This window comes from Oncorhynchus masou, chromosome 3, assembly GCF_036934945.1.
Source record: "Oncorhynchus masou masou isolate Uvic2021 chromosome 3, UVic_Omas_1.1, whole genome shotgun sequence".
Lineage (NCBI taxonomy): Eukaryota > Metazoa > Chordata > Actinopteri > Salmoniformes > Salmonidae > Oncorhynchus > Oncorhynchus masou.
In genome coordinates, this window is record NC_088214.1 from 36,199,797 (window position 1) to 36,224,848 (window position 25,052).

A 25,052-nucleotide genomic window follows, 5' to 3' on the forward strand; every position below is an offset into this window, starting at 1 on the left:
TTCTCTGTAGTTCTGTCAGGTCAGGTACCCATGAGTATTGGGCGAGTCACTGGCCTTGTGTGAACAGCTACTATGTACTGTATGTTTTGTTACACTAAAAAACAACTCATTTTATGCTATGGGCTATGTTTAGTAAGGCTATACGGTAAGCATAACGTCTGTTCATAACCATTTTTTGACTATTTTTGTGGTGCACAGTAGCAACAATATTTGTCAAAAACAGCAGCACCTCCATACCTGCTCGAAACCTGTTCAATGGACCTTATTTATTTATTTTTACACCAAAGGCTCTTTTTCTTAATTTGATGTCCTTAATGCACCTCTTTCATGCTATTTCCAGCCACAGCACATCAGTGTACTTCCTTTGAACCTCACTGTTGAGAAGAGCTCCCATCAAAAGCTTGTTTTTATGGGAAATGACATTGGTTCGTACAAAGTAATATTGTGTGCATTGCAGAATTTGTAGTCTATACAATCTGCCTGGCTTTATGCCTTTGAAGCAAGCCATTTTTGAAAAAGCACCATCTGAGAAAGGATCTTGAGCTTTGAACAATTGGAACAAGAGAGTGACTCACACAAAGATTCCACTGCTATAACCACCATCAGGACCATCAGCAACACAACAGCAGTGGTAGGTAAAACAATGCACGTGTTAGCCAGCGCACTTAACTGCCAGAGAAATAACCCTTTGCTCTTCAACCTGCTCTAACATTCTGAACAGTGGGAAACATTTGCATGTCAATCTCAGCAGGGGTTTTGACATTTAGAATAAAAAACAGAACTGGTAAAAATTTCACAGAAACAAGACTTTCATTTTCTTTCTGAATTCCAATTTCTTCACGTTCTGCTATGAGAGAAGAAAAAAAGAGAAATCCCTGAATAGTTGAAAGGTAACTCCATGTTCTAATTACCAAGCCACGCACCAAAAGGCTCCAAACATAATAAATACTATGCAGCTTCTTTTCATTACAATAAAGGAAAGGCACACACACCACATAGCTAGGCCTCCCACCAGGGTTATTTGAATTTCCGAAAATCAAATCAATATAGGCATGGCAGAGTGTATTCTCTTATATCTCTAAATATAGAATTTCATTTGAAACCAAATTACTTCCGTCTAGCATCTCCCTTCACTTGTGTGAGTAAGAACAAGGTATTTCATGAGATAAGGAGCCATACTGTTAACTATGGTCACCAGACTGTGCAGAGGAAGAGAAGGAAAGTGACAGCGGCAACAGGAGACTATATAGAAGTGAGAATGAAGCCCCTTGTTATAGTGCCTTGTTACGAGAATGAGGGAGACAAAAAAGAAAGGAGAGAAAAACTAATGAGGCAGATAACAGAGGTGTGGACTCGAGTCACATGACTTGGGACTAGAGTCACATGACTTGGACTCAAGTTACAAATGTAATGACTTGAGACTCGACTTGATAGAAAATAAAATGACTAGAGACTTGACTTGGGCTTGAAGCCTCAACATACTGGACTCAACTATGACTTGAAATTGATGACTTGAAAGGATCTAGCCAGGTTTTACAACACAGTCTCTGTGGATTACTCTCCACGCAGCCATAGACAGGAGCCTAGACAGTAGCCACACCATCGCACCTGAAAAAAAGGATATTTGTGAGGAAGACAGGGGCTATCCAGTTGGCAATGAGAACTCCTGTAGGCAAGCGGCCCTCCAAAGTGATAGCGTGTGGTGCAGGTTTTATATCCGTCTTCTGCAACCTCCACAGCAAATCAGGGCCGTAGCCAGGGTGTAAGTCCCATTTCAATACATTTTAAGAAAGTACAAGCTAATTTACTGCATTTCTATACAATTTCAAAAAATCTAAAATGCTATTTGGAGAACAGCAAAAAAAATGACCCCAACCATTATCAAAATGGTTGCTGTAGTTTCATCACCTCAGTTAATCCACAAATACACAGCCTATGAGCTATACAATTAGCCGCTACACATTATTACCTCACGTTAACTCATTAAACACTATAATTTAATACATAAAGATGGTTCTGTTCGCAGAAAAAGTATTTAAATAACAAAAGGTAAACAAATATCTTTGCTTTACAGAACTTTTTGTTGTTGCAGTTTTACAGCTAAATTCATGCAATTCTACACATTTTGCCATGGGGTGGGGAAAACATTGTGTTCTTTCTTAGAGTTCCACTTCCTGTCATACACAGCTTGTTTTATATTCTAACGTTTGTGGTGGTAACACTGTCTATTGAGTGAGACTGACTAAAAAAAAATCAATGGGGGGACCCCTGGAGGTTAGGGCCCCTGGGCTCGTGCCCTGCTCACCAACAATGTGGCATCACGCCACAATTACTAGCGTTGGCCTACCGGTCTGTTGGTATGAAACTGGTTCAAATATAGAATTGACTTATGAAGCATGCATTTGAAATGTGTTGTTAAAAAGTATTATCACATAATTGAAATATGTTGTAGACAAAATAATGTAAAGGGCAGCCTGGCAGCCTCAATAAATAGGCAAAGATTTGTAATTGAACAAGTCATTGCATGTATAGATTATTATATATATTTTTTTTACTTGACTTCAAAAAACTTGACTCGACTTGACTTGCTCTTAGAATGCACGACTTGGACTCGAGATCTGATCCATTCTACTTGGGAACCCATTCTACTTGGGAATCAACTTGAGACTTGGACCTTGTAACTTGAATAATAGGGACATGGCCTGGCAGATAAATATATGAAGTAGACAAAGACAGAAAGATAGAGCACTACAACTGTGGGTTTCACTACAGCATTCATTGCTACAGTAAGTACTGTGCAGTAAGTAGCTCTGTCTCACTTTAGTCCCATTGAACACCAAATGGAACAGACAGAAATGTCAGTCTGGTGAAATGGGAAAGGTAGTGTTAAGAGGATAACTCCCTCTCTCTCAGACAGACCCTTCATCGTGATTGCAGAGGGGCACCGTGGCACAGTGCGTGACTTATGTAGCTGGCATACTGGAGATTTTAAGAGCCTCCGGTGCCATCAGTGTATTATCAAGTCAATCAACCTCCTGTACATATATAGTACCTTCAGGACGTATTCACCCCCCTTGACATTTTCCACATTTTGTTTAGTTACAGCCTGAATTTAAAATTAACAAACATTTAAAGTGGATTTATGTATTTTGAAAAAAATTACATTTCATGAAAACTGAAAAGCTGAAATGTCTTGAGTCAATAAGTATTCAAACCCTTTGTATGGCAAGCCTAAATCATTTCAGCAGTAAACAATTACTTCACGAGTCACATACGGTATTTCACAAATAAGTTGCATGGACTCACTCTGTGCACAATATTAGTGTTTAACATGATTTTTGAATGACTACCTCATCTCTGTAACCCACAAAAACAATTGTATGTAAGGTCCCTCAGTCGATGGATTTCAAACACAGAATCAACCACAAAGACCCGGGAGGTTTTCCAATGTCTCACAAAGGACACCTATTGGTAGATGGGTAAAAATAGAAACAATGAACATTGAATATCCCTTTGAGCATGGTGGAGTTATTGATTACACTTTTGATGGTGTATCAATACACCCAGTCACTACAAAGTGATGGTGTCCTTCCTAACTTATTTGCCGGAGAGGAAGGAAAACGCTCATGGTTTCATCATGTCCAATGGTGACTTTAAAACAGCAACCACAGCTAACAGCAACCACAGCTAACAGCAACCACAGCTAACAGCAACCACAGCTAATGAAGTCACTGAAACCCTTAACAAAGAGATACAGTCTGTTTTGGAATGGGTGGCCGGTAATAAACTGGTCCCGAACATCTCTAAAACTAAGAGTATTGTATTTGGTACAAAACATTCCCTAAATTCTAGACCTCAGCCGAATCTAGTAATGAATGGTGTAGCTGTTGAACACGTTGAGGAGACTAAATTGCTCATTTGATTTGATTTAATAGGATCCCCATTAGCCGACGCCAATGGCAACGGGATACTAATAAATCAAATCAAATCAAAGCAGTTAGATGGCTGTGATAGAAAACTGAGGATGGATGAACAACATTGCAGTGGCTCCACAATACTAACCTAAATGACAGAGTGAATAAAAGGAAATCTGTACAGAATTAAACATATTCCAAAAACATGCATCCTGTTTGCAACTAGGCACTAAAGTAATGACGCAAAGAAAATGTGGCAAAGCAGTTCACTTTTTGTCCTGAATACAAAGATTTATGTTGAGCACAAATCCAATACACCACATTACTGAGTAGCAGTTTCCATATTTTCAAGCATAGTGGTGCCTGCATCTTGTTATGGGTATGCTTGGGGAGTTTTTCAGGATAAAACATTTATGGAATGGAGCTAAGCACAGGCAAAATCCTAAAGGAAAACCTGGTTCAGTCTGCTTTTCACCAGATACTGGGAGATGAATTCACCTTTCAGCAGAATAACCTAAAACACAGTGCCAAATCTACACTGGAGATGCTTACCAAGAAGTGAATATTCCTGAGTTGGCCGAGTTACAGTTTTGACTTAAATGTACATGAAAATTATGGCAAGACCTGAAAACGGTTGTCTAGCAAAGATCTACAACCAATTTTACAGAGCATGAAGAGTTTCTGAAAGAACAATGGGCAAATGTTGCACCATCCAGGTGTAGAAAGCTCTATAGACTTTCTTAGAGACCCAGAAAGACTCACAAATATAATCGCTGCCAAAGGTGATTCTACAAAGTATTGACTCAGGGGTGTGAATACTTATGTAAATGTGATATTTCTGTATTTCATTTTCAATACATTTTCAAAAATGTCTAAAAACATGTTTTCACTTTCCCATTATGGGGTATTGTGTGAAGTCGGAAAAATATATATTTAATCTATTTCAATTCAAGCTGTAACACGACAAAATGTGGAATAAGTCAAGGGGTATGGATACTTTCTGAAGGCACTGTACATCTGAAAGTCTTTGAATTTGAGTAATTCGTCCTACTCTTAAAATTAGAGAGTTGCTTTGCACAACACATTTTATTTTATGTAAGGTAAGAAATTATATATGCAAGTGACTGACCAATTCCAATGAAGACAGCCTGGAATCCCTCGTCTTTCAGAGAGGTCAGGCTCATCCCGTTCATACCCAGTCCCTTCTCTAGGACAACCTGAGAGGAGAAAAGTAGCACGTTTGTCACAGCTTTCGTTGTGGGAAGGAGGAGCGGACCAAAATGCAGCGTAGTTATGATTCATTTTTATTAAATACGGAAACTATACACGATAAACAAACAAAATAACAAACGTACGAAAACCGAAAACAGCCCTATCTGGTGCAAAACACAGAGACAGGAACAATCACCCACAAACACACAGTGAAACCCAGGCTACCTAAATATGGTTCCCAATCAGAGACAATGACTAACACCTGCCCCTGATTGAGAACCATATCAGGCCAAACACAGAAATAGACAAACAAGACATCCAAGATAGAATGCCCACTCAGATCACACCCTGACCAATCAAAACATAGAAACATACAAAGTAAACTATGGCCAGGGCGTGACAGTACCCCCCCTGAAGGTGTGGACTCCGACCGCAAATCCTGAACCTATCGGGGAGGGTCTGGGTGGGCATCTGTCCGCGGTGGCGGCTCTGGTGCTGGACGTGGCCCCCACTTCACTGCAGTCTTCCCCCACCTTGTCCGCTTCTGTGACCTCCCAGGGAGACTTCTGTGACAGGCGGGAGACTCCGGCAGCAGCGCCGGACAGGCGAGAGACTCCGGCAGCAGCGCCGGACAGGCGAGAGACTCCGGCAGCGCAGGAGAGGAGAAAGGCTCTGGCAGATCCTGGCTGACTGGCGGATCTGGAAGAATCTGGCTGACTGGCAGATCTGGAAGAGTCTGGCAGACTGACGGTTCCGGCAGATCCTGGCTGACTGGCGGATCTGGAAGAGTCTGGCTGACTGGCGGATCTGGAAGAGTCTGGCTGACTGGCGGATCTGGAAGAGTCTGGCTGACTGGCAGATGTGGTTGACTGGCGGATCTGGAAGAGTCTGGCTGACTGGCGGATCTGGAAGAGTCTGGCTGACTGGCAGATCTGGAAGAGTCTGGCTGACTGGCAGATCTGGAAGAGTCTGGCTGACTGGCAGATCTGGAAGAGTCTGGCTGACTGGCAGATCTGGAAGAGTCTGGCTGACTGGCGGATCTGGAAGAGTCTGGCTGACTGGCGGATCTGGAAGAGTCTGGTTGACTGGCAGATCTGGAAGAGTCTGGTTGACTGGCAGATCTGGAAGAGTCTGGCTGACTGGCGGATCTGGAAGTGTCTGGCTGACTGGCGGATCCTGGCAGACTGACGGCTCTGGCTGCTCCATGCTGACTGGCAGCTCTGGCTGCTTCATGCTGACTGGCGGCTCTGGCTGCTCAATGCAGATTGGCAGCTCTGGCTGCTTCTTGCAGACTGGCAGCTTCATGCTGACTGGCAGCTCAGGCAGCTCTTTGCAGACTGGCAGCTCCTTGCAGACTGGCAGCTCCTTACAGACTGGCAGCTCCTTGCAGACTGGCAGCTCCAGCTGCTCCATGCAGACTGGCAGCTCTGGCTGTTCCATGCAGACTGACAGCTCTGGCTGCTCCATGCAGACTGACAGCTCTGGCTGCTCCATGCAGACTGACATATCTGGCTGCTCCATGCAGACTGACAGCTCTGGCTGCTCCATGCAGACTGACAGCTCTGGCTGCTCCATGCAGACTGACAGCTCTGGCTGCTCCATGCAGACTGACAGCTCTGGCTGCTCCATGCAGACTGGCAGCTCTGGCTGCTCCATGCAGGCTGGCAGCTCTGGCTGCTTCATGCAGGCTGGCAGCTCTGGCTGCGCTAAACAGGCAGGAGACTCCGGCAACGCTGTAGAGGCGGAAGGTTCTGGCTGCGCTAAACAGGCGGGAGACTCCAGCAGCGCAGTAGAGGAGGAAGGCTCCGGCAGCGCTGGAGAGGCGAGGCGCACTGTAGACCTGATGCGTGGTGCTGGCACTGGTGGTACTGTGCGAGGACACGCACAGGAAGCCTGGTGCAGGGAGCTGCCATCGGAGGGCTGGTGTGTGGAGGTGGCACAGGATGGGTTAGACCGTGAAGGCGTGCTGGAGGTCTTGAGAGCAGTGCTGGCACAGGACATGCAAGGCTAGGGAGGTGCACAGGAGGCCTGGTGCATGAGGCTGGCACCAACAAAGCAACTCCCTCATTACTCTCTCCTCCAATTTCCCCATTAACTCCTTCACAGTCTCTGTTTCGCTCACCTCCAACACCGGCTCTGGTTCTGTTCTCCTCCTTGGCTCCTCACGATAAACAAGGAGAGTTGGCTCAGGTCTTACTCCTGACTCTGCCACACTCTCCCTGAGGCCCCCCCCCAAGAAATTTTAGGGGCTGACTCTCGGGCTTCCATCCGCTTCGCTGTGCTGCTTCCTCATACCGGCGCCTCTCCGCTTTCCCAGCCTCCAGTTCTTCCTTGGGACGGCGATTTTCTCCAGGCTGAGCCCAGGGTCCTTCTCCGTCTAATTCGTCCTCCCATGTCCATTCCTTCTTTTGTTGCTCCTGCTGTTGCTTTTGCCTGTTACCACGCCGCTTGGTCCTGTTGTGGTGGGTGATTCTGTCACAGCTTTCATTGTGGGAAGGAGGAGCGGACCAAAATGCAGCGTAGTTATGATTAATTTTATTAAATACGGAAACTATACACGATAAACAAACAAAATAACAAACATACGAAAACAGACCTATTTTTTTTATTTTTTTTTATAAAAAATAATTTATTACCTTCAATACCATTCATTCTTTACAACTCATAATTTTCATACATACTCCAATAATGGTATTTTAATTTAACTAAACAACAACCCCAATCAAAACCTCAGGGGAGCATCTTCCCTCAACCGTCACCCTACAAACTACCTTTCCCTATCTCCCCGTCCCTAATCTATCCCCTTACAAATCTAAATAACACCCAGCCCTAAACCCCCCTTCCACCTCTCCCGAGCAGCATGCAGCCCCCACTTCCTTTCCTCCCTCTTCATCCTCCCCCTCAAATCTCCTTCCACCCTCCTCACTATCCCTTCCACCCCCCCAATCTCTCCCTGTCTTCACCATGTTCTGCCTGGCTTCCCACAGCCCCCGTTTAAAGAGACTTATGGGAAGCCAGAGCAGAAACCTGTCCCTATCCGTCCCTCTCGCTCTCCCTACACCTCTCTCTAACCTGGCCCACGTCAATACAAAATCCCCCCTTACCAAACCTAACAACACCCGTGCCCTAGCCCATACTACTCCGGCAAAGGCACAGTCCCAAAAGACATGGCGCACAGTCTCCTCCCTGCCACAAGAGGATCTTGGACAGGTGGGGGATTGCACCAAACTATACCGGTACATGATGGAACGTACCGGCAAGCACTTATGGAGGCTCAACCAATTCAGGTCCTTGAGCCTGTTGTCCAGACCCCGCGCCTGCACCCCCTCCCAGACCACTTCCGAGATGCCCACTTCAGGTGCCGGACTCCCTGCCTTTCTGACCTCCTCGTACAGGTGCCTGTGATCTAAACCTACTCAGGCAACTTCAACCTCAGGGTGCGCACGCAGCCACTTGGCCGCATGACCAAAGTGCCACGGCAGCTGTTCCGCCCGAGGACCCATGTTAGACCACACCATTACGCTTCTCGCCTGATACGAGAAGAACACCCGCAGGAGGTAACCGGACGGGTGTATCACTGGATGAGCAAGCTCCGTTAACAAGAAAGAAACAAAAATTGCATCCAGCTTGAGGGGGAAATGTGGTACCCCCCTACCTCCCTCCCCGATGGGACAGAGCATGCGTGCCCTGGCGACCCACTCGCACCTGCCACTCCACATGAACTGAAACACAAGCCTCACTAGAGGCCTCCTCAGACAAGCCGACAATGGGTAGATGTACACCAAATACAAAAGAGACGGCAACACATCCACCTTTAGGACCAGGACTGCCCATAAATGACAAATACCTAGCCTTCCACATTGCTAGCTTCCTCTGTACCACTGCGATACGCATGTTCCAGTTTAGCGTCGCTGAGCCGGAGGTCTCAAAATGGACCCCGAGAATCCTCAGGGCTCCCTCACAGAGAGATAACCCCCCGGGCACATCCGTTCTACCGCGCCATCTTCCAAAAAACTTGACGGAAGACTTTACATGGTTCAGAACCGCTCCCGACGCTCGGGTGAAATCCCCAAAGATGGCAAGGGACCTTGTCAGGCACGAGTCCTTGCATAGCAGCAAGGAAGTGTCGTCGGCGTACTGCGTCATCTTAACACGCAGCCCACCACTTCCAGGGATCAGCAAGCCTTCCACCCCTGTGTCTGCCCTAATGGCAGCCCCCAGAGGCTCCATGTACAGAACGAAGAGGAGAGCCGAGAGTGGGCACCCCTGCCTGACCCCAGACGAGAGGTCAAAAATGTCACCCAAGTGACTATTTACACTAACTCGGCACCACGCTCCAACATATAATGTACGAATCCATCCTATGAACTTCTCCCCAAATCCTAATCGACCTAACACTCTGAATAAAAAGGATCTATTCACGCGATCAAAGGCTTTCGCCTGATCTAGCACTACTACCATTAAAGGCAATCCTCTATCTTCAACCCAAGCGATGGAGTCCCTGATTAACTGTAGGTTCCATCTAATAGAGCGGCCCTCTACCCCGCACGTCTGATCCTCATGGACGACGTAGGGAAGGGCTGTGCGCAACCGGTCTGCTAAAACCTTTGCAAGTAGCTTGTAATCTACACACAGCATGGTCAACGGCCGCCAGTTGCCAAGGTCTGTTACTTCCCCCTTCTTATATAAAAGTGACAGCACACCAACAGCCATTGATCCCCCCCGGGACCTCCGTCTCAAGGATGGCCTTCAAGACTTCGAGAACCACTGGTCCAAGTATACCCCAAAACTTGAGATAAAACTCAGCCAGCAGCCCATCCATCCCAGGCACCTTCCCTTTTCCCATCCTCCTAAAAGCACTCTCAACCTCTTCTAGTGCGATCTGGGCCTCCATCACTTCTCTAATGTCCACCGGCAACCGCCTGGACAAGTGTTCTAAAACACATTTCCCTGCTCTACATCTATTTCCCTTTCCTTAAATAAACCTTGGAAATGATCAGTTGTCACTATGACCATATCCTCTAACTATACTACCATTTTCTTCCCTAACGCCATGCATTACCTTCCTACTCTGTCTGAACCTAACCGACTTAAAGAACATAGCAGAACAAGTCTCATTTTGTTCTAGAAAGCCACTATGCGCACGCTCCAGGAAAACTCTAGCCTTCCGCTCCTGCAACTCCCTGAGCTGCGCCTTTAGGGTTGAGGATCTCTCCCAGTCAAACGACCCGCCGAGGTTGCCTGCCTCGTACTCGAGTTCAATTAACCTTTGGATACGATCCACCTCCCTCCTCTCCTCCCTTTTTTCCTCTTGCAATACCCTATTATAAAAGCCCTAATCCTCACCTTAACTAATTCCCACCACTCTAACACCCCCTCGCACATGGACCGGAGGCCTTCAAGCCTCCAAAAGAAACCAAAAAACCCATCAACAAAATCCTGCTCCTCCAGCACCTCCCGATCTAACTTCCAGTACCCCCTACCAAAAAGGCAGACTGGCGACCCCACCTGCAGGAGCACCCCGTCGTAATCCGAAAAGAAAACAGGCAACAGCCGCCCAGACAACTTACCCAAAGACCTGGGTACAAAAATATAGACGAGCCTCCGCGCAACACCCCTGGAGTTGCGCCATGTAGGACCGGCCATTTTCGGAGTAGTGTGCAGGCCACCATCAACCAGACCATGGCAAGTCATTAGCCCGGTGATGGCGCCTGCACTGCTATCCCCCTATTCCTAAATCTGTATTAAAATCCCCCCCTATCACTAATTTCCTATTTGTGACACACAGGGGCGCCAGACCATTTAAACTAACAAAAGTAAAATTAGACCCCATGAAATAAAAACATGTAATACACTCAAATACTAAACCCAGACACAAAAAAAACAAAAACAGGAGACTTGTCCGATGCTCCCCTGCTCCATATCTACCTGTGAAAACACCATCGACATCCCCCCCTCTTCCTCCATCTCACCAACCCAGGATGCAGGAATAGTGTTTGGCTCCGGGGTGCCCTGCACCCTGGGTCTACCCCCACACTCCTCCCCCTCCCCAGTGCTGCAGCTGTTTTGGAAGAAAATAGGGGAGGCTGAGTCCCCAAACAAAAAACTCCCCACCTCCTCCTGTACCCAGTCCTGAGTCTTGTTAGATGTGACCCCACCCACCAGAAGTTGAGGGTCTGGGGAAACCAGCAGCAACCCAGAGGTTTCTCCCACCCCCATCACTCTCTTGACCATCCCCTCCCTCTCATTGTTGGCCAATCACACCCACCTCTTCATTCTCTTCTTTGGTGATGGCGGCAGTGGAGAGATACCACCCTCCCCCCTGCCAGCTCCTCCACCATACCCCTCATCTCTTCCACCAGGGCACTTTCCCCCCACTCCACTTGCTCTTCCACCGTCTCCTTCTCCACCACCCCTTCCTCGCTTTCTTCTCTCTCATGCTCCTCCACTCGCTTGCCTTCTTCCGCCGCTTTTCCTGGTTCTCCTAATCCAGTGCCTTCCGTTTCCTTCTCTCTTCCATCCGCCGCTTCTTGCTCCTCCTCCTTCCTTGCGGCCTTCCCCTCTGGACCTGTACTTTGGTCATGAGGCGTGCTTCCTTCCCCTCTTCTTCTTCCCCCATCCCCCGCCCCTGCTCCCCCACCAGCCGCAGACGCGTATGACCTCTGACGAGCCGGGCACCCTCGCCAAAGGTGTGCTGACGAGCCACACCCGTGGCACGCCTTAGGCTTGTCACAATCCCTCGCCTCGTGCTCCCCAGATCCACAAATTCTGCATTTCCTTGCGTTCCACGTGGCGAAGATATGCCCGTAGGCCATACAGCGCCTGCAAAATGGAGGCTGACGTGCATAAAACAACGTCCCACTGTCAGCCCCCAGGGAGAACATAGCAGGAGGATGAAGGTATCCACCATGTCCCTTTGGGTCCTCCCTGAGGAGGGCCTGGAAACCTGTCCTCCCATTCCAAAACCCAAGAGAGTCTTTGAGGTGCCTTGCTGAGGAGACGTTATCCATGTATCTCCCCAGAAAGGCCCTCACCTCTTCGTCCTTAACGTATGGGTTGTATATGTTGACAGTTACAACCCTAAAGTTGTTCTTCGCCAGGCTTGTAATTTCATAGTGGCTCATCGGCTTCTCACCTCCCACTGCTCTTGCCCTTCTCAGGATATCATCGTGTTTTTCCTCTGTATGTAGTGCCATGTCGTATGCTCCCTCCAACGAGTTGCCTTGGAAACAAAACACGTCCTTCACCGTCAGCTTTAGAATCCCCATCAATATTGTCCTTCCAAAAGTTTCCCGTCCTAAAGGCTCCAACTCCTTTTCCTTCCAAGCAAACCGAATCGTGTTGGCCAGCCCAATCCCAGGGACCGACCGTGTTGAAGAATTTTGCACCATCTCCGCAAGGAGAATGGCGCACCCGTCTCACGTTCTCTTCTCTTCTCTTCCAAATCAAGGAAAAAAGAAAAACCAAAATGACCGAGCCTATTCTGGTGCAACAAACACAGAGATAGGAACAACCACCCACAAACACACAGTGAAACCCAGGCTACCTAAATATGGTTCCCAATCAGAGACAATGACTAACACCTGCCCCTGATTGAGAACCATATCAGGCCAAACACAGAAATAGACAAACAAGACATCCAACATAGAATGCCCACTCAGATCACACCCTGACCAATCAAAACATAGAAACATACAAAGTAAACTATGGCCAGGGCGTGACAACGTTAGACATTTTAGGGATTTTGTGCATTTGCCACTGTATTATTAGCTGTAAGTTAACGTACTTACTGTAAGTTAGTAATCAGTGACATTTGTAATTACAACTAGCTTAAATAAATAAACACAATGAAATAGAAGTACAAAGACAATAGGACAATGGTTGGATAGCATTAATCTGGGGTTAAGTAACTACATGGAACAGGGACAAGAGGACACAGTCACAACAGCGGTCTATTTGTTTGTGTTTGTCACTGGTGTAATAGAGTGAAGTCCTTCTCATTTCCCCCACACTCTTTCTCTCAATTAAATTAATTGAGAGGCCATCGTAATGGGATTCATTTCTGGAGATGAATAAAGCCTTGAAGTAATTGGTCAGAACACAAGAAGAAATATCTACCTTCCCTCCCTCCATCCCTTCGCTTCGATCTAGCCAACCTCAAGGAATGCTGTCTCCCTCGCTCTCTCTTTCTTTTCCCCATGTCTCTCTTTCCTTTCTCTGTCCATCTTTCTTTTTCTCCCCTTTCCCTCTCCACCTTTCCCCCTGCCCCATCTCTTTCTCCCACTCCCTCACTCTCTTCCCTTCTCCTTCTCTCTCTGTCACCCTGTCAAATAAATAAACAATTAAGAATAAATCAAATTAATCACGGTCAGGTGAGCTGGATGAGTAGTATTGATTGGCCCTTTCCCAGGCCGTGGCATTCAGACAATGACCAGATGGATGCCACTCGCCGGAGGAAGTCTCTTTGTCACTTAGCTTCCCCCACCGTGGCTTCTAATTGTCTCCTTCTGCCCTGTCCCTGTTTGTTTGTTTAGGGCTTTCTGTTGTCGTTATTAATGTCACTGATATTTTCCTGGTGAAGGGTTCATAGCTCTTGACAGTGAGAGTGAGACTGCTGCGTGTGAGTAAGCATTGTGTGTCGATGGTTGGGTGAATGTGCGTGCAGTCAAGTGTATACCAGCAATGAGGTGGTGTGTGTAAGCAGTCAGGTGTGGTGAGGTAGTGTGTGTAAGCAGTCAGGTGTGGTGAGGTGCTGTGTGTAAGCAGTCAGGTGTGGTGAGGTGGTGTGTGTAAGCAGTCAGGTGTGGTGAGGTGGTGTGTGTAAGCAGTCAGGTGTGGTGAGGTGGTGTGTGTAAGCAGTCAGGTGTGGTGAGGTGGTGTGTGTAAGCAGTCAGGTGTGGTGAGATAGTGTGTGTACGCAGTCAGGTGTGGTGAGGTGGTATTTGTGCACACGTGTGCCTTCGTGTGTGCTTGCGTTCTTGCTTGTGTGTGCGTGTGCTTTCGTGTGTGTGTGTGCGCACGCACATGCATTCGTATGTGCACGTGTGCTTGCTTTCATGCATGTGTGTGTGCGTGATCCGTGGGCTTATTACCTTCACCCCCAGGTCTTTCATCAGCTCAATCTCAAACTGCACCACCTCATAGGGCAGGCGGAACTGAGGGATCTCTGCAGTACTGAAACAGAGGAATAGAGGAAGAAGTGAAACATTACCAGTTATTAATCACTAGCTATCCATCAAGTAAATAAATCATCAATACGAATAACATCTGGTCCACTGGATAACTTAGCTAAGGCTTTTATACAAAGGTCTTATCTCTGAAATGGAGTGCCACGGTGTCAAAATGGTTGAATGTAAAAGAATTACCAACAGGATTGTGCATCCATTGGTCACATCCTGTATAATGCGTTGAGTTAACGTAGAAGCAGCATAAGGAGTTCATACGCGTAGACAGTATTCCATCATGAATTGTTATGACCAGGCATTATGTACAGAATGTCATGCTTATAGAAGTGTTGTGTGAGCATCATGACTGTGGCTCCAAGTAGAGTGTATTGCAATTTCCCCCTGAACTCACACACAGTACAGATAGACTCACATCTAATTCAATTCCTAAGTCTCGGGAAATTAGTAATAATAAGTGCAGCTACCTCAAGCCGCCAATGTATTTCTGTTTCTCGAACACGGTGATGTGGTCATATCCCAGTCTGGCCAGGTAGGAGGCACAGCTGATGCTCGCCGGGCCGCAACCAATCAGAGCGATCTTGGCATGAAAGCTCTCGGGCATGTCATCCGGAGGCGGCAGGTCAGGGTTCCGCACCTGAGGAATTCCCATTTTGCTGAAAACCTGGAATGAAAAACGACGGTACGAAGTCTTAAGAAGAAGAAAACAAAACATTTCCAGTATCCGTTTGACAGGCCAGGAAAAAGTTCATATGGACTTGACATTTATGGTTGTCACATTGGACAAAGGTCAGAGCCCTGAGTGGGCTGGGATTTTAGTGTGAGGGGCATTCCAAAAGAGGAATTGCACATTAATATGTGACATTTGATATGAGAGGAACTGACAAGTTGAAATTGAACAAAATGATTACAGTCCATCTTTAACCCCACTGCTACTTGTTGAGATGGAGGACTGATGCTCTCGATGGTGGTTCTGTGTTGAGCCATGCTCGCCAGTCTGCAGTAGTTTACAGTATCATAACTCTATTTTCCACTGAACCTCTGACACACTATGGCATTTTTATTATGTGGGTACTATGATAATGGTGCATCATTTATGTGCAGCTACAGAATGTGAGCTGAATAGCCTGCATATCAGATGAGCAAAGTTGGCAAAATTACATACGTGTATTTTCAGAATGTTTGGGTACTTATGGTATTTTTTTAATTCTGCAAGCATCTTTCTCCTGTACCTTTAGGGTACCTGGGTACTATAGACGTCCATCTGGTACGATTTTGTTAAAAGATTAGCTTCAAGGAACATGATGCCAAAGTGAATACATTGCATTCAATGAGGTGAAGATTATCCTCACACTATTGATGCCTAGAGAAAGGCACCATGGGACATGATGCATAAGTGAATACATTGCATTGAATATTTTTTACGATACTTTTGTATGTTGCCTGTAATAAATCATAATTCACTTACATGTTATTAAATAATAAGGAAAAAATATATTCTCAGAATGCATTAGATCAAACACTGAATGGAAGGGAGCAGTCTACTGTAAGATATTATGGCAAAAATACAAATAAAATACTGGTTGACATCTTTGAAATATAATCAAGCTAATGTGAAACGGCCCATCCCAACGGGGCTTACGTAAAAAAATATCAAAAATGCTTGTTTTTACAGATGACAAAAGTTCAGATTCTGAGCTGCAAAATGGTATTTCAAACAATGTGATTGGAGGAATAATGGGACATTATTCTGCTTTAAAATGTGATAATCTTGATAATCTCGTAGGAAACAAGTAGGAGAAAAAAGCCCAGAGCTCTGCTTTGTTTACGTCCATTCAGCATCATTCACACCCTCTTAAGCCATCGACCCACCCATCTCTTTAAGAAATCACATGTAAATGTTTTGCAAACCGTCTCCATGGTCAACCCCTCCATTATCTCAGCCAACCATGGATAGCTAGGAAGGATCCTGTCATTCACCTTATATAGCTCAATGTTTTCTCTTTGGCTAAACTTGTCTCATAATTTACAATTTTTCATATTTGTATCTGCTGTCCCCTTTGTTACTGTTGCAACATTGGACAACATTGTCTGTTTAAGCGAAAGATCAAGTGTATTTTTGTGCATCGCATGCATCTCAATCCACCGCATCCACCTATGCCACACTTCCACATCTGCGGTGAAAGGTGACAGAGCGAGAGCGGCGTCTTCTCGCAAGATCGTCTGCAGTGTCCAAGTGGTTTGGCCTAGAAACGGTTATGACCCCTCTATGGAATGATGATACTGCCCCGGTACCAGTTGAAAAAAAATGGATGGAAGTATGTGGAGACTGTTGAGTGCCAAAAATAAGGGGTTCAATACATATTAAAAACTATGTCTGTTTCCTGATCTTTCTTATACAGTATCTCTCAGATAAAGGACAGACACTTCCTTTAGATTTTTGTTTTTGTTTTGGGGGGGGGGGGACTATCTGTTGTTCCATATAGTGAATCTGTTATTCAATGTGTTTGTATAGGCCAATAGCAGTAAGGCCCAACATAAAAAAACAACAACATTTGTATCAAATAATATATATATTTTTCAAAATCAATAGCTAAATTATCCTTGGTATGACCTTCTTAAAACAATTCCAGCCCCCCCACCCAAATAATTATTTACAATGACAGCCTACCCCAGCCAATTGAGCACCGCCCTATGGCACTCCAATCTCAGCCGGTTGTGATCCAGCCTGGAATTGAACCAGGGTTTGATAACTCTAGCAATGAGATGCAGTGCCTTAGACCACTGTGCCACTCAAGAGTAGGGGATTAGAGAATGGAGAGAGAGAGAAAGAGAGAGAGGGAGAACAGCTATAAAAACCATCAGACGTGTTACGCAACTAATAAACGCTGGTTTGATTTTGTCTGTCTGTCTGTCTGTCTGTCTGTCTGTCTGTCTGTCTGTCTGTCTGTCTGTCTGTCTGTCTGTCTGAGTATTTACCCAATTTACCCATTGCAGCTTTATCACCACTGTTTTTGCCTTCAATGCATTGTCCTGATTTATGTGAACTCCCTTTACACACATCTATGCATCAATACCTTTACTCATATCTTTTTGTATTGACTTAAGCATCATGCCACGTGACTAATCACCCTCCATTGAATGCAATGTAATCACTTAGGCATCATGTCCATGATACCTTTCTCTAGCCTTCCATAGTGTGATGCTAATCTCTCCCCCATTGTAAGCAATGTATTCACTTAGAAGTTATGTCCGTGATGCCTTTCTCTAGGCTTCCATAGTGTGATGCTAATCTCTCCCCTACTGAATGCAATCACTTGGGAGTCATGTTCCTCGAAGCCTATCTTTTTACAAAATCATACCAGATTGATGCTTATCAATGATATCATGTTGTGGCATCCCACTGTCCCTTAATCAGCTACACTGTTGACCTGGGATGTCCTGTGACAACTACTGTGATTTGGTGTTCTTGGAAGCAATGTTTCTTCTGGCAATTGGACCGCTTGAAAAAAGACCCGTAACAGGTATCTGTATTGGTAAACATGAATATACAGAGACAATCTCCGGGTATACCTGACCAATATTGAAAATTCAAAGCCCCTTTGCTAAACATATTTTTAGAATACTGTAAAATCTCAGCATACAAAATGAACGCGGAAAATATCAATATACAGTTGAAGTCGGAAGTTTACATACACTTAGGTTGAGGTCCTTAATAAAACTATTTTTTCAATCGCTCTACAAATTTCTTGTTAACAAACTATAGTTTTGGCAAGTCGGTTAGGACATCTACTTTGTGCATGACACAAGTAATTATTTCACTTATAATTCACTGTATCACAATTCCAGTGGGTCAGAAGTTGCAGAAAATGATGTCATGGCTTTAGAAGCTTCTGATAGGCTAATTGACATAATTTGAGTCAATTGGAGGTGTACCTGTGGATGTAGTTCAAGGCCTACCTTCAAACTCAGTGCCTCTTTACTTGACAGCATGGGAAAATTAAAAGAAGTCAGACCTCAGAAAAAAATGTAAACCCCCACAAGTCTGGTTCATCCTTGGGAGCAATTTCCAAACGCCTGAAGGTACCAAGTTCATCTGTACAAACAATAGTACACAAGTATAAACACCATGGGACCACGCCTGAAGGTACCAAGTTCATCTGTACAAACAATAGTACACAAGTATAAACACCATGGGACCACACAGCTGTCATACCACTCAGGAAGGAGATGCGTTCTGTCTCCTAGAGATTAATGTACTTTGGTGCGAAAAGTGCAAATCAATCCCAGAACAACAGCAAAGGACCTTGGAAAGATGCTTGAGGAAACAGGCACAAAAGTATCTATATCCACAGTAAAACGAGTCCTATATCGACATAACCTGAAAGGTTGCTCAGCAAGGAAGAAGCCACTGCTCCAAAACCGTCATAAAAAAGCCAGACTGCACATGGGGACAAAGATTGTACTTTTTGGAGAAATGTCCTCTGGTCCAATGAAACAAAAACAAAGCTGTTTGGCCATAATGACCATTGTTATGTTTGGAGGAAAAAGGGGGAGGCTTGCAAGCTGAAGAATACCATCCCAAAATTGAATCATCGGGGTGGCAGCATCATGTTGTGTGGGTGCTTTGATGCTGGAGGGATTAGTGCACTTCACAAAATAGATGGCATCATGAGGTAGGAAAATTACGTGAATATATTGAAGCAACATCTCAAGACATCAGTCAGGAAGTTAAAGCTTGGTTGCAAATGGGTCTTCCAAATGGACAATGACCCCAAGCAAACTTCCAAAGTTGTGGCAAAATGGCTTAAGGACAACAAAGTCAAGGTATTGGAGCGGCCATCACAAAGCCCTGACCTCAATCCCATAGAAAATTTGTGGGCAGAACTGAAAAAGCATGTGCAAGCAAGGAGCAAGGAGGAATGAGCCAAAATTCACCCAACTTATTGTGGGAAGCTTGTGGAAGGCTACCCAAAAAATTTGACCCAAGTTAAACCATTTAAAGGCAATGCTACCAAATACTAATTGAGTGTATGTAAACTTCTGACCCACTGGGAATGTGATGAAAGAAATACAAGCTGAAATAAATAATTCTCTTTACTATTATTCTAACATTTCACATTCTTAAAAGAACGTGGTGATCCTAACTGACCTAAGACAGGGAATTTTTACTAGGATTAAATGTCAGGAATTGTGAAAAACTGAGTTGAAATGTATTTGGCTAAGGTGTATGTAAACTTCCGACTTCAACTGTAATGGCAATAGGAAGAAGAAGAAGAATAGCTCAGGATCTACAGCAATCCTATAAGTGGACCTAGGATGCTTAATAAGTGACAACAAATACACTGTATAAAGATATAACTCTATTCCAATTAAATGGAACAATCTTCACATAAATCATACAGGTAGAATAAACCTATTCAGTGTTTTTGTATTTATTGTCAGTAATACCAATTACCCCACCGAAGACATATACTTGGTCATAACAGACTTCATATGGGAAAATAAAATGTATAGAATAAAAAGGAAAGTTGTACATCTTCCTAAGTCTGAGGGTGGCCTTCTAGAATTGTATCAACTCCTTACCCAAGTCTTTATCTTGTGACATATAGTCAAATAAACTAAATAGGAACAATTGGTACATATTGAAGATGTGCATATCCCCAGAAGATTTGTACGCATCTATTTTCAACGGATAAAGCTAAGAACATTAACAACTTCATATTTAACAACACTATAACAATATGGAAGAAAATGAAACATATTCTACAATAACCAATATTACTCCCCAAAAACACAACCCTATGGAACAATCCTTGGATTGCTTTTCAGAATTCACGGATAAATTGGTCCACGTGGAAAACTAATAGCATAGAAAACGTAAAAGACTTGCAAACAGGAAAAACATGTATTTCCATGACAGAATTGAAAAGCAATTTTGGACTGACCCATGTAGACATTTTAAAATACATGTAACTTAAAAGTTACATGTCATGAAAATAATTTTTGAAATATTTTGGACATCAGAGCAACCTTATTTGAGTCAGAAAAGGTAAGATAGGTAAGATATAAAAAACCTTGCGGAGAGCATGCCAAATTGACAATCTCTTAGATTATTTTATTTTAATTTATGGAACCAAGACTAAATTAAAAGGAAGCGATGTTGGCACAAGATGGAGGGAATGTTGTAGCATAACTAACGAAATTACAGTTGATTAAAATGTATGCTTAATCCAGTATAAACTAATGTATAGAATTTATGATACAAGAGACAGAATTCTACAGGCAAATTCTACAGACAAATTCTACAGCACAACCGCAGAGTCATGTGTAAAACTAGTAATGACTCAATAATCCATGCTTTCTGGGAACACTATAAAGCCCAAAAGTTATGGGCGGAGCTGGAAAGTTGTCAGACGTATTACAATATAAACATCTTTTTAATTTGTCTGTTTGCATATTTCAAGACATGGCATTATGGGGGTGTAGTGAGATACCCAATGGGCTGGACGATTCTCTTCTCATCACTCATCTTGAAAAACGTGCACTAAAAACTTGGAAATCAGTCAATCCACCATCATTATTAACACAATGTAAAAATTGAATAATTTATTATTGAAGGGTTTGAAATAAAATAGCATGGGCGACCGAGAAAAACGAATTGGTACAATTTAAGGCCTTGTGCCAAACAATAACGCAGGCACTAGGGAGGGCGTATGAACATGCAGGTCTGGGCAGAGAAAATTGATTCCTTGTTTGTGTGCGTCTGTAAGTTGTTGATCAAATCTGTATGTTTGTATGTGGTGTGGATATTTTTTAATTTAAATTTTTTTTAAAATAGATATACTCTACCAGTCAAAAGTTGTAGAACACCTCATTCAAGGGTTTTTCTTAATTTTTAAAATGTTCTACATTGTAGAAAAGTAGTGAAGACATCAAAACTATGAAATAACAAAGGGTGGCTACTTGAAGAATCTCAAATATGGAATCATGTAGTAACCAAAAAACTGTTAAACAAATCAAAATATATTTTATATTTGAGATTCTTTAAATAGCCACCCTTTGCCATTATGACAACTTTGCACAACCTTGGTATTCTCACAACCAGCTTCACGAGGTCATCACCTGGAATGCATTTCAATTAAGGTGTGCCTTCTTAAAAGTTAATTTGTGGAATTTCTTTCCTTCTCAATGTATTTGAGCCAATCAGTTATGTTGTAACAAGGTAGGGGGTATACAGAATATAGCCATATTTGGTTGAAAAGAACCAAGGCCATATTATAGCAAGAACAGCTCAAATAAGCAAAGAGAAATGACAGTCCATCATTACGTTAAGACTTAACAGCAACTCAATACGGATAATTTCAAGAACTTTGAAAGTTTCTTCAAGTGCAGTTACAAAAACCATCAAGTCCTATGATGTAACTGGCTCGCATGAGAACTACAACAGGAATAGAAGACCCAGAGTTACCTCTGCTGCAGAGGATACATTTATTAGAGTTACCAGCCTCAGAAATTGCAGCACATATAAATGTTCAAGTAACAGACACATCTCAACATCAACTGTTCAGAGGAGACCAGAAAGAAACTACTACTAAAGGAGACCAATAATAAGAAGAGACTAAATTGGGCCAAGAAACACGAGCAATGGACATTAGACTGGTTGAAATCTGTTCTTTGGTCTGGAGTTCAAAATGGAGATTTTTGGTTCCAACAGCTGTGTCTTTGTTAGACGCAGTGTGGGTGAACAGATGATCTCCACATGTGTACTTCCCACCGTATAGCATGGAGGAGGAAGTGGGATGGTGTGGAGGTGCTTTACTGGTGACACTGTCTGTGATTTATTTATTATTTATAGGCACACTTAACCAGCATGGATACCACAGCATTCTGCAGCGATATGCCATCCCATCTGTTTTGGGATTAGAGGGACTAACATTTGTTTTTTAAACAGGACAATGACCCAACACACCTCCCTCCATGCTGTGTAAGGGCTATTTTTTTCAAGAAGGAGAGTGATGGAGTGCCGCATCAGATGACCTGGCCTCAACAATCCCCCGACCTGAACAAAATTGAGATGGTTTGGAATGAGTCGGACAGCTTAGTGAAGGAAAAGCAGCCATAAAATGCATATGTGGGAACTCCTTCAAGACGGTTGGAAAAGCATTCCAGGTGAAGCTAGTTGAGAGAGTGTGCAAAGCTGTCATCAAGGCAAAGCGAGGCTATTTGAAGAATCTCAAATATAAATATATTTTGCGCTTTTTTTGGTTACTATATGATTCCATATGTGTTGTTTCATAGTTAAGATGTCTTCACTATTATAATACAATGTATAAAATAGTGAAAGTAAAGAAAAACCTGTGAATGAGTAGGTGTTCTAAAACTTTTGACCAGTAGCATATATATATTTTTTTTAAAGCTCTGTGTCTCCATCAGACCTCAATCGAGGAAATGCTGTTGCCTGTGTGTATTAGAGAGCTAGCCTGTGGAGCAAGTGTGTGTGTGTGAGAGAGAGAGAGAGAGAGAGAGAGAGAGAGAGAGAGAGAGAGAGAGAGAGAGAGAGAGAGAGATACAGTACATTTAAACATTCTTGCAAATGTATCAAAAATAAAAACAAAAATATCTTATTTACATAACTATTCAGACCCTTTGCTATGAGACTCGAAATTGAGCTCAGGTGCATCCTGTTTCCAGTGATCATCCTTGAGATGCTTCTACAACTTGACTGTAGTCCACCTGTGGTAAATTAAATTGTTTGGACACGATTTGGAAAGGCACACAACAGTCTATATAATGTCCCACAGTTGACTGTGCATGTCAGAGCAAAAACCAAGCCATGAGGTTGAAGGAATTGTCCGTAGAGCTCCGAGACAGGATTGTGTCGAGACAGATCTGGGAAGGGAACCAAAAGATTTCTACAGCATTGAAGGTCCCAAGGAAACACAGTGGCCTCCATCATTATTAAATGAAAGAAGTTTGGAACCACCAAGACTCTTCCTGGAGCTGGCCACCCGGCCAAACTGAGCATTCAGGGTGAAAGGGCCTTGGTCAGGAAGGTGACCAAGAACTCAATGGTCACTCTGACAGAGCTCCGGAGTTCCTCTGTGGAGATGGGAGAAACTTCCAGAAAGACAACCATCTCTGCAGGACTCCACTAATCAGGCCTTTATGCTAGAATGGCCAGACGGAAGTCACTCCTCAGTAAACGGCACACGACAGCCCGCTTAAAGAAACCAAAAGGAACCTAAAGAACTGACAGACCATGAGAAACAAGATTCTCTGGTCTGATGAAACCAAGATTGACCATAAAATAGCTGTGCAGCGACGCTCCCCATCCAACCTGACAGAGCTTGAGAGGATCTGCAGGAGAGAAGAATGGGAGAAACTCTGCAAATACAGGTGTGCCAATATTGTAGCGTCATACCCAAGGAGGAATGAGGCTGTAATCGCTGCCAAAGGTGCTTCAACAAAGTACTGAGTAAAGGGTTTGAATACTTATGCAAATGTGATATTTCCATTTTAAAACATTTAAAACAAAAATGTCTAAAACTGTTTTGCTTTGTCATTATGGGTTATTGTGTGTAGATTGGTGAGGAAAAAAAAAAACAATTTAATACATATTAGAATAAGGCTGTAATGTAACAAAATTTGAAAAAGTCAAGGGGTATGAATACTTTCCGGATGCACTGTATATAGAGAGAGGAAGAGCGAGAGAGGGAGACAGTGAGAGAGAGTGTGTGTCTTCGTGAGTGTGTGTGCATACATATGTGTTTGTGTGTGTGTCTGTGTGTGTGTGAATGCATGTGTTCCTGCGTGTCTTCTCGCGTATGTGTGTGCGTAAGCGTTTGTGTGTGTAGAGGCAGGATAGGGATCTCAGAAGGGGTTATCTAATCATCAGTCTGATAAACAACCGTGACCTTTCGCATTTGGGGAGAGAGGAGCTGTCACTCTGTTGGAGACACACGCTTTACAACCCTGAGAAGGAAGGAGAGGGACTTGGGAGGGGAGGAGAGGAGAGGAGAGGGGAGAGGAGAGTGGAGGGGAGCGGAGGGGGGAGGACAGGGGGAAAGGAAGGGGAAGAGGGAAGAGGAGGGAGGCGGACAGGGAATAGAATGAAGCAGGAACAGCGAAGAGAGAAAGGAAGCAGATGGGGAGAGATGGCTGAGTGTTTTTGTTCCGATTACTGCTGTGGGCTCAATGGAGAGCAATGGAGAGCAGTGGAGTGGAGGGGTTAGAGGAACCGTACATAGAGAGCTGTGGTGGCTATATCTGGACATTTGATACAAGCAGCACATCACAAATTGTAATGTAATATTGTAGCTGAAAGTCCTTAGCCTGGGTACTAGTCTGTTTGTGCCAACAAACATTTGGCATATGACACAGAGCGGAATGCCTAGAACAAGAATCTGCAAATGGCTTTATCTAAAGGTTCAATACTGAGGTCAAAACTAATTTTCCCTAAATATATTAGGGCAGTCTACGTTACCTCCACAGCAAACTGCTGCAGGCCCCCAATGTTGATAGGTCCTTCCTCGGAGGCGAAGAGGTTGCAGCCCCCCACACAGAGCTCCGAGGTGGGGCACACCATCCCACACGTCAGCCCCAGGGGGTTGTCCGACAGGATGGCCTTGGCCGCTCCATAGTAGTTCTGACAGAAACAAATACACACACAGGCATGTTGATATTGCAGCAACACAGTGGAGGTGAAAGAAAGGTACCGGTTGAATTGGTCAACTCTAGAGTA

At 44.2% G+C, this 25,052-nt stretch overlaps 1 protein-coding gene across 2 annotated transcripts in view; it reads right to left on the bottom strand.

Annotated features, from left to right (window-relative positions):
• Positions 1-25,052, bottom strand: part of dpydb (dihydropyrimidine dehydrogenase b) — a 137,634-nt gene that overhangs the window by 67,232 nt on the left and 45,350 nt on the right. For both annotated transcript variants that reach the window (XM_064939191.1, XM_064939198.1), the window contains exons 5-8: positions 24,795-24,956; positions 14,776-14,972; positions 14,219-14,300; positions 5,044-5,131 (exon numbers count right to left, since the gene is read on the bottom strand). In XM_064939191.1, coding sequence (XP_064795263.1) covers positions 5,044-5,131; positions 14,219-14,300; positions 14,776-14,972; positions 24,795-24,956 — 529 coding nt within the window. The remainder of the gene's footprint in view (positions 1-5,043; positions 5,132-14,218; positions 14,301-14,775; positions 14,973-24,794; positions 24,957-25,052) is intronic.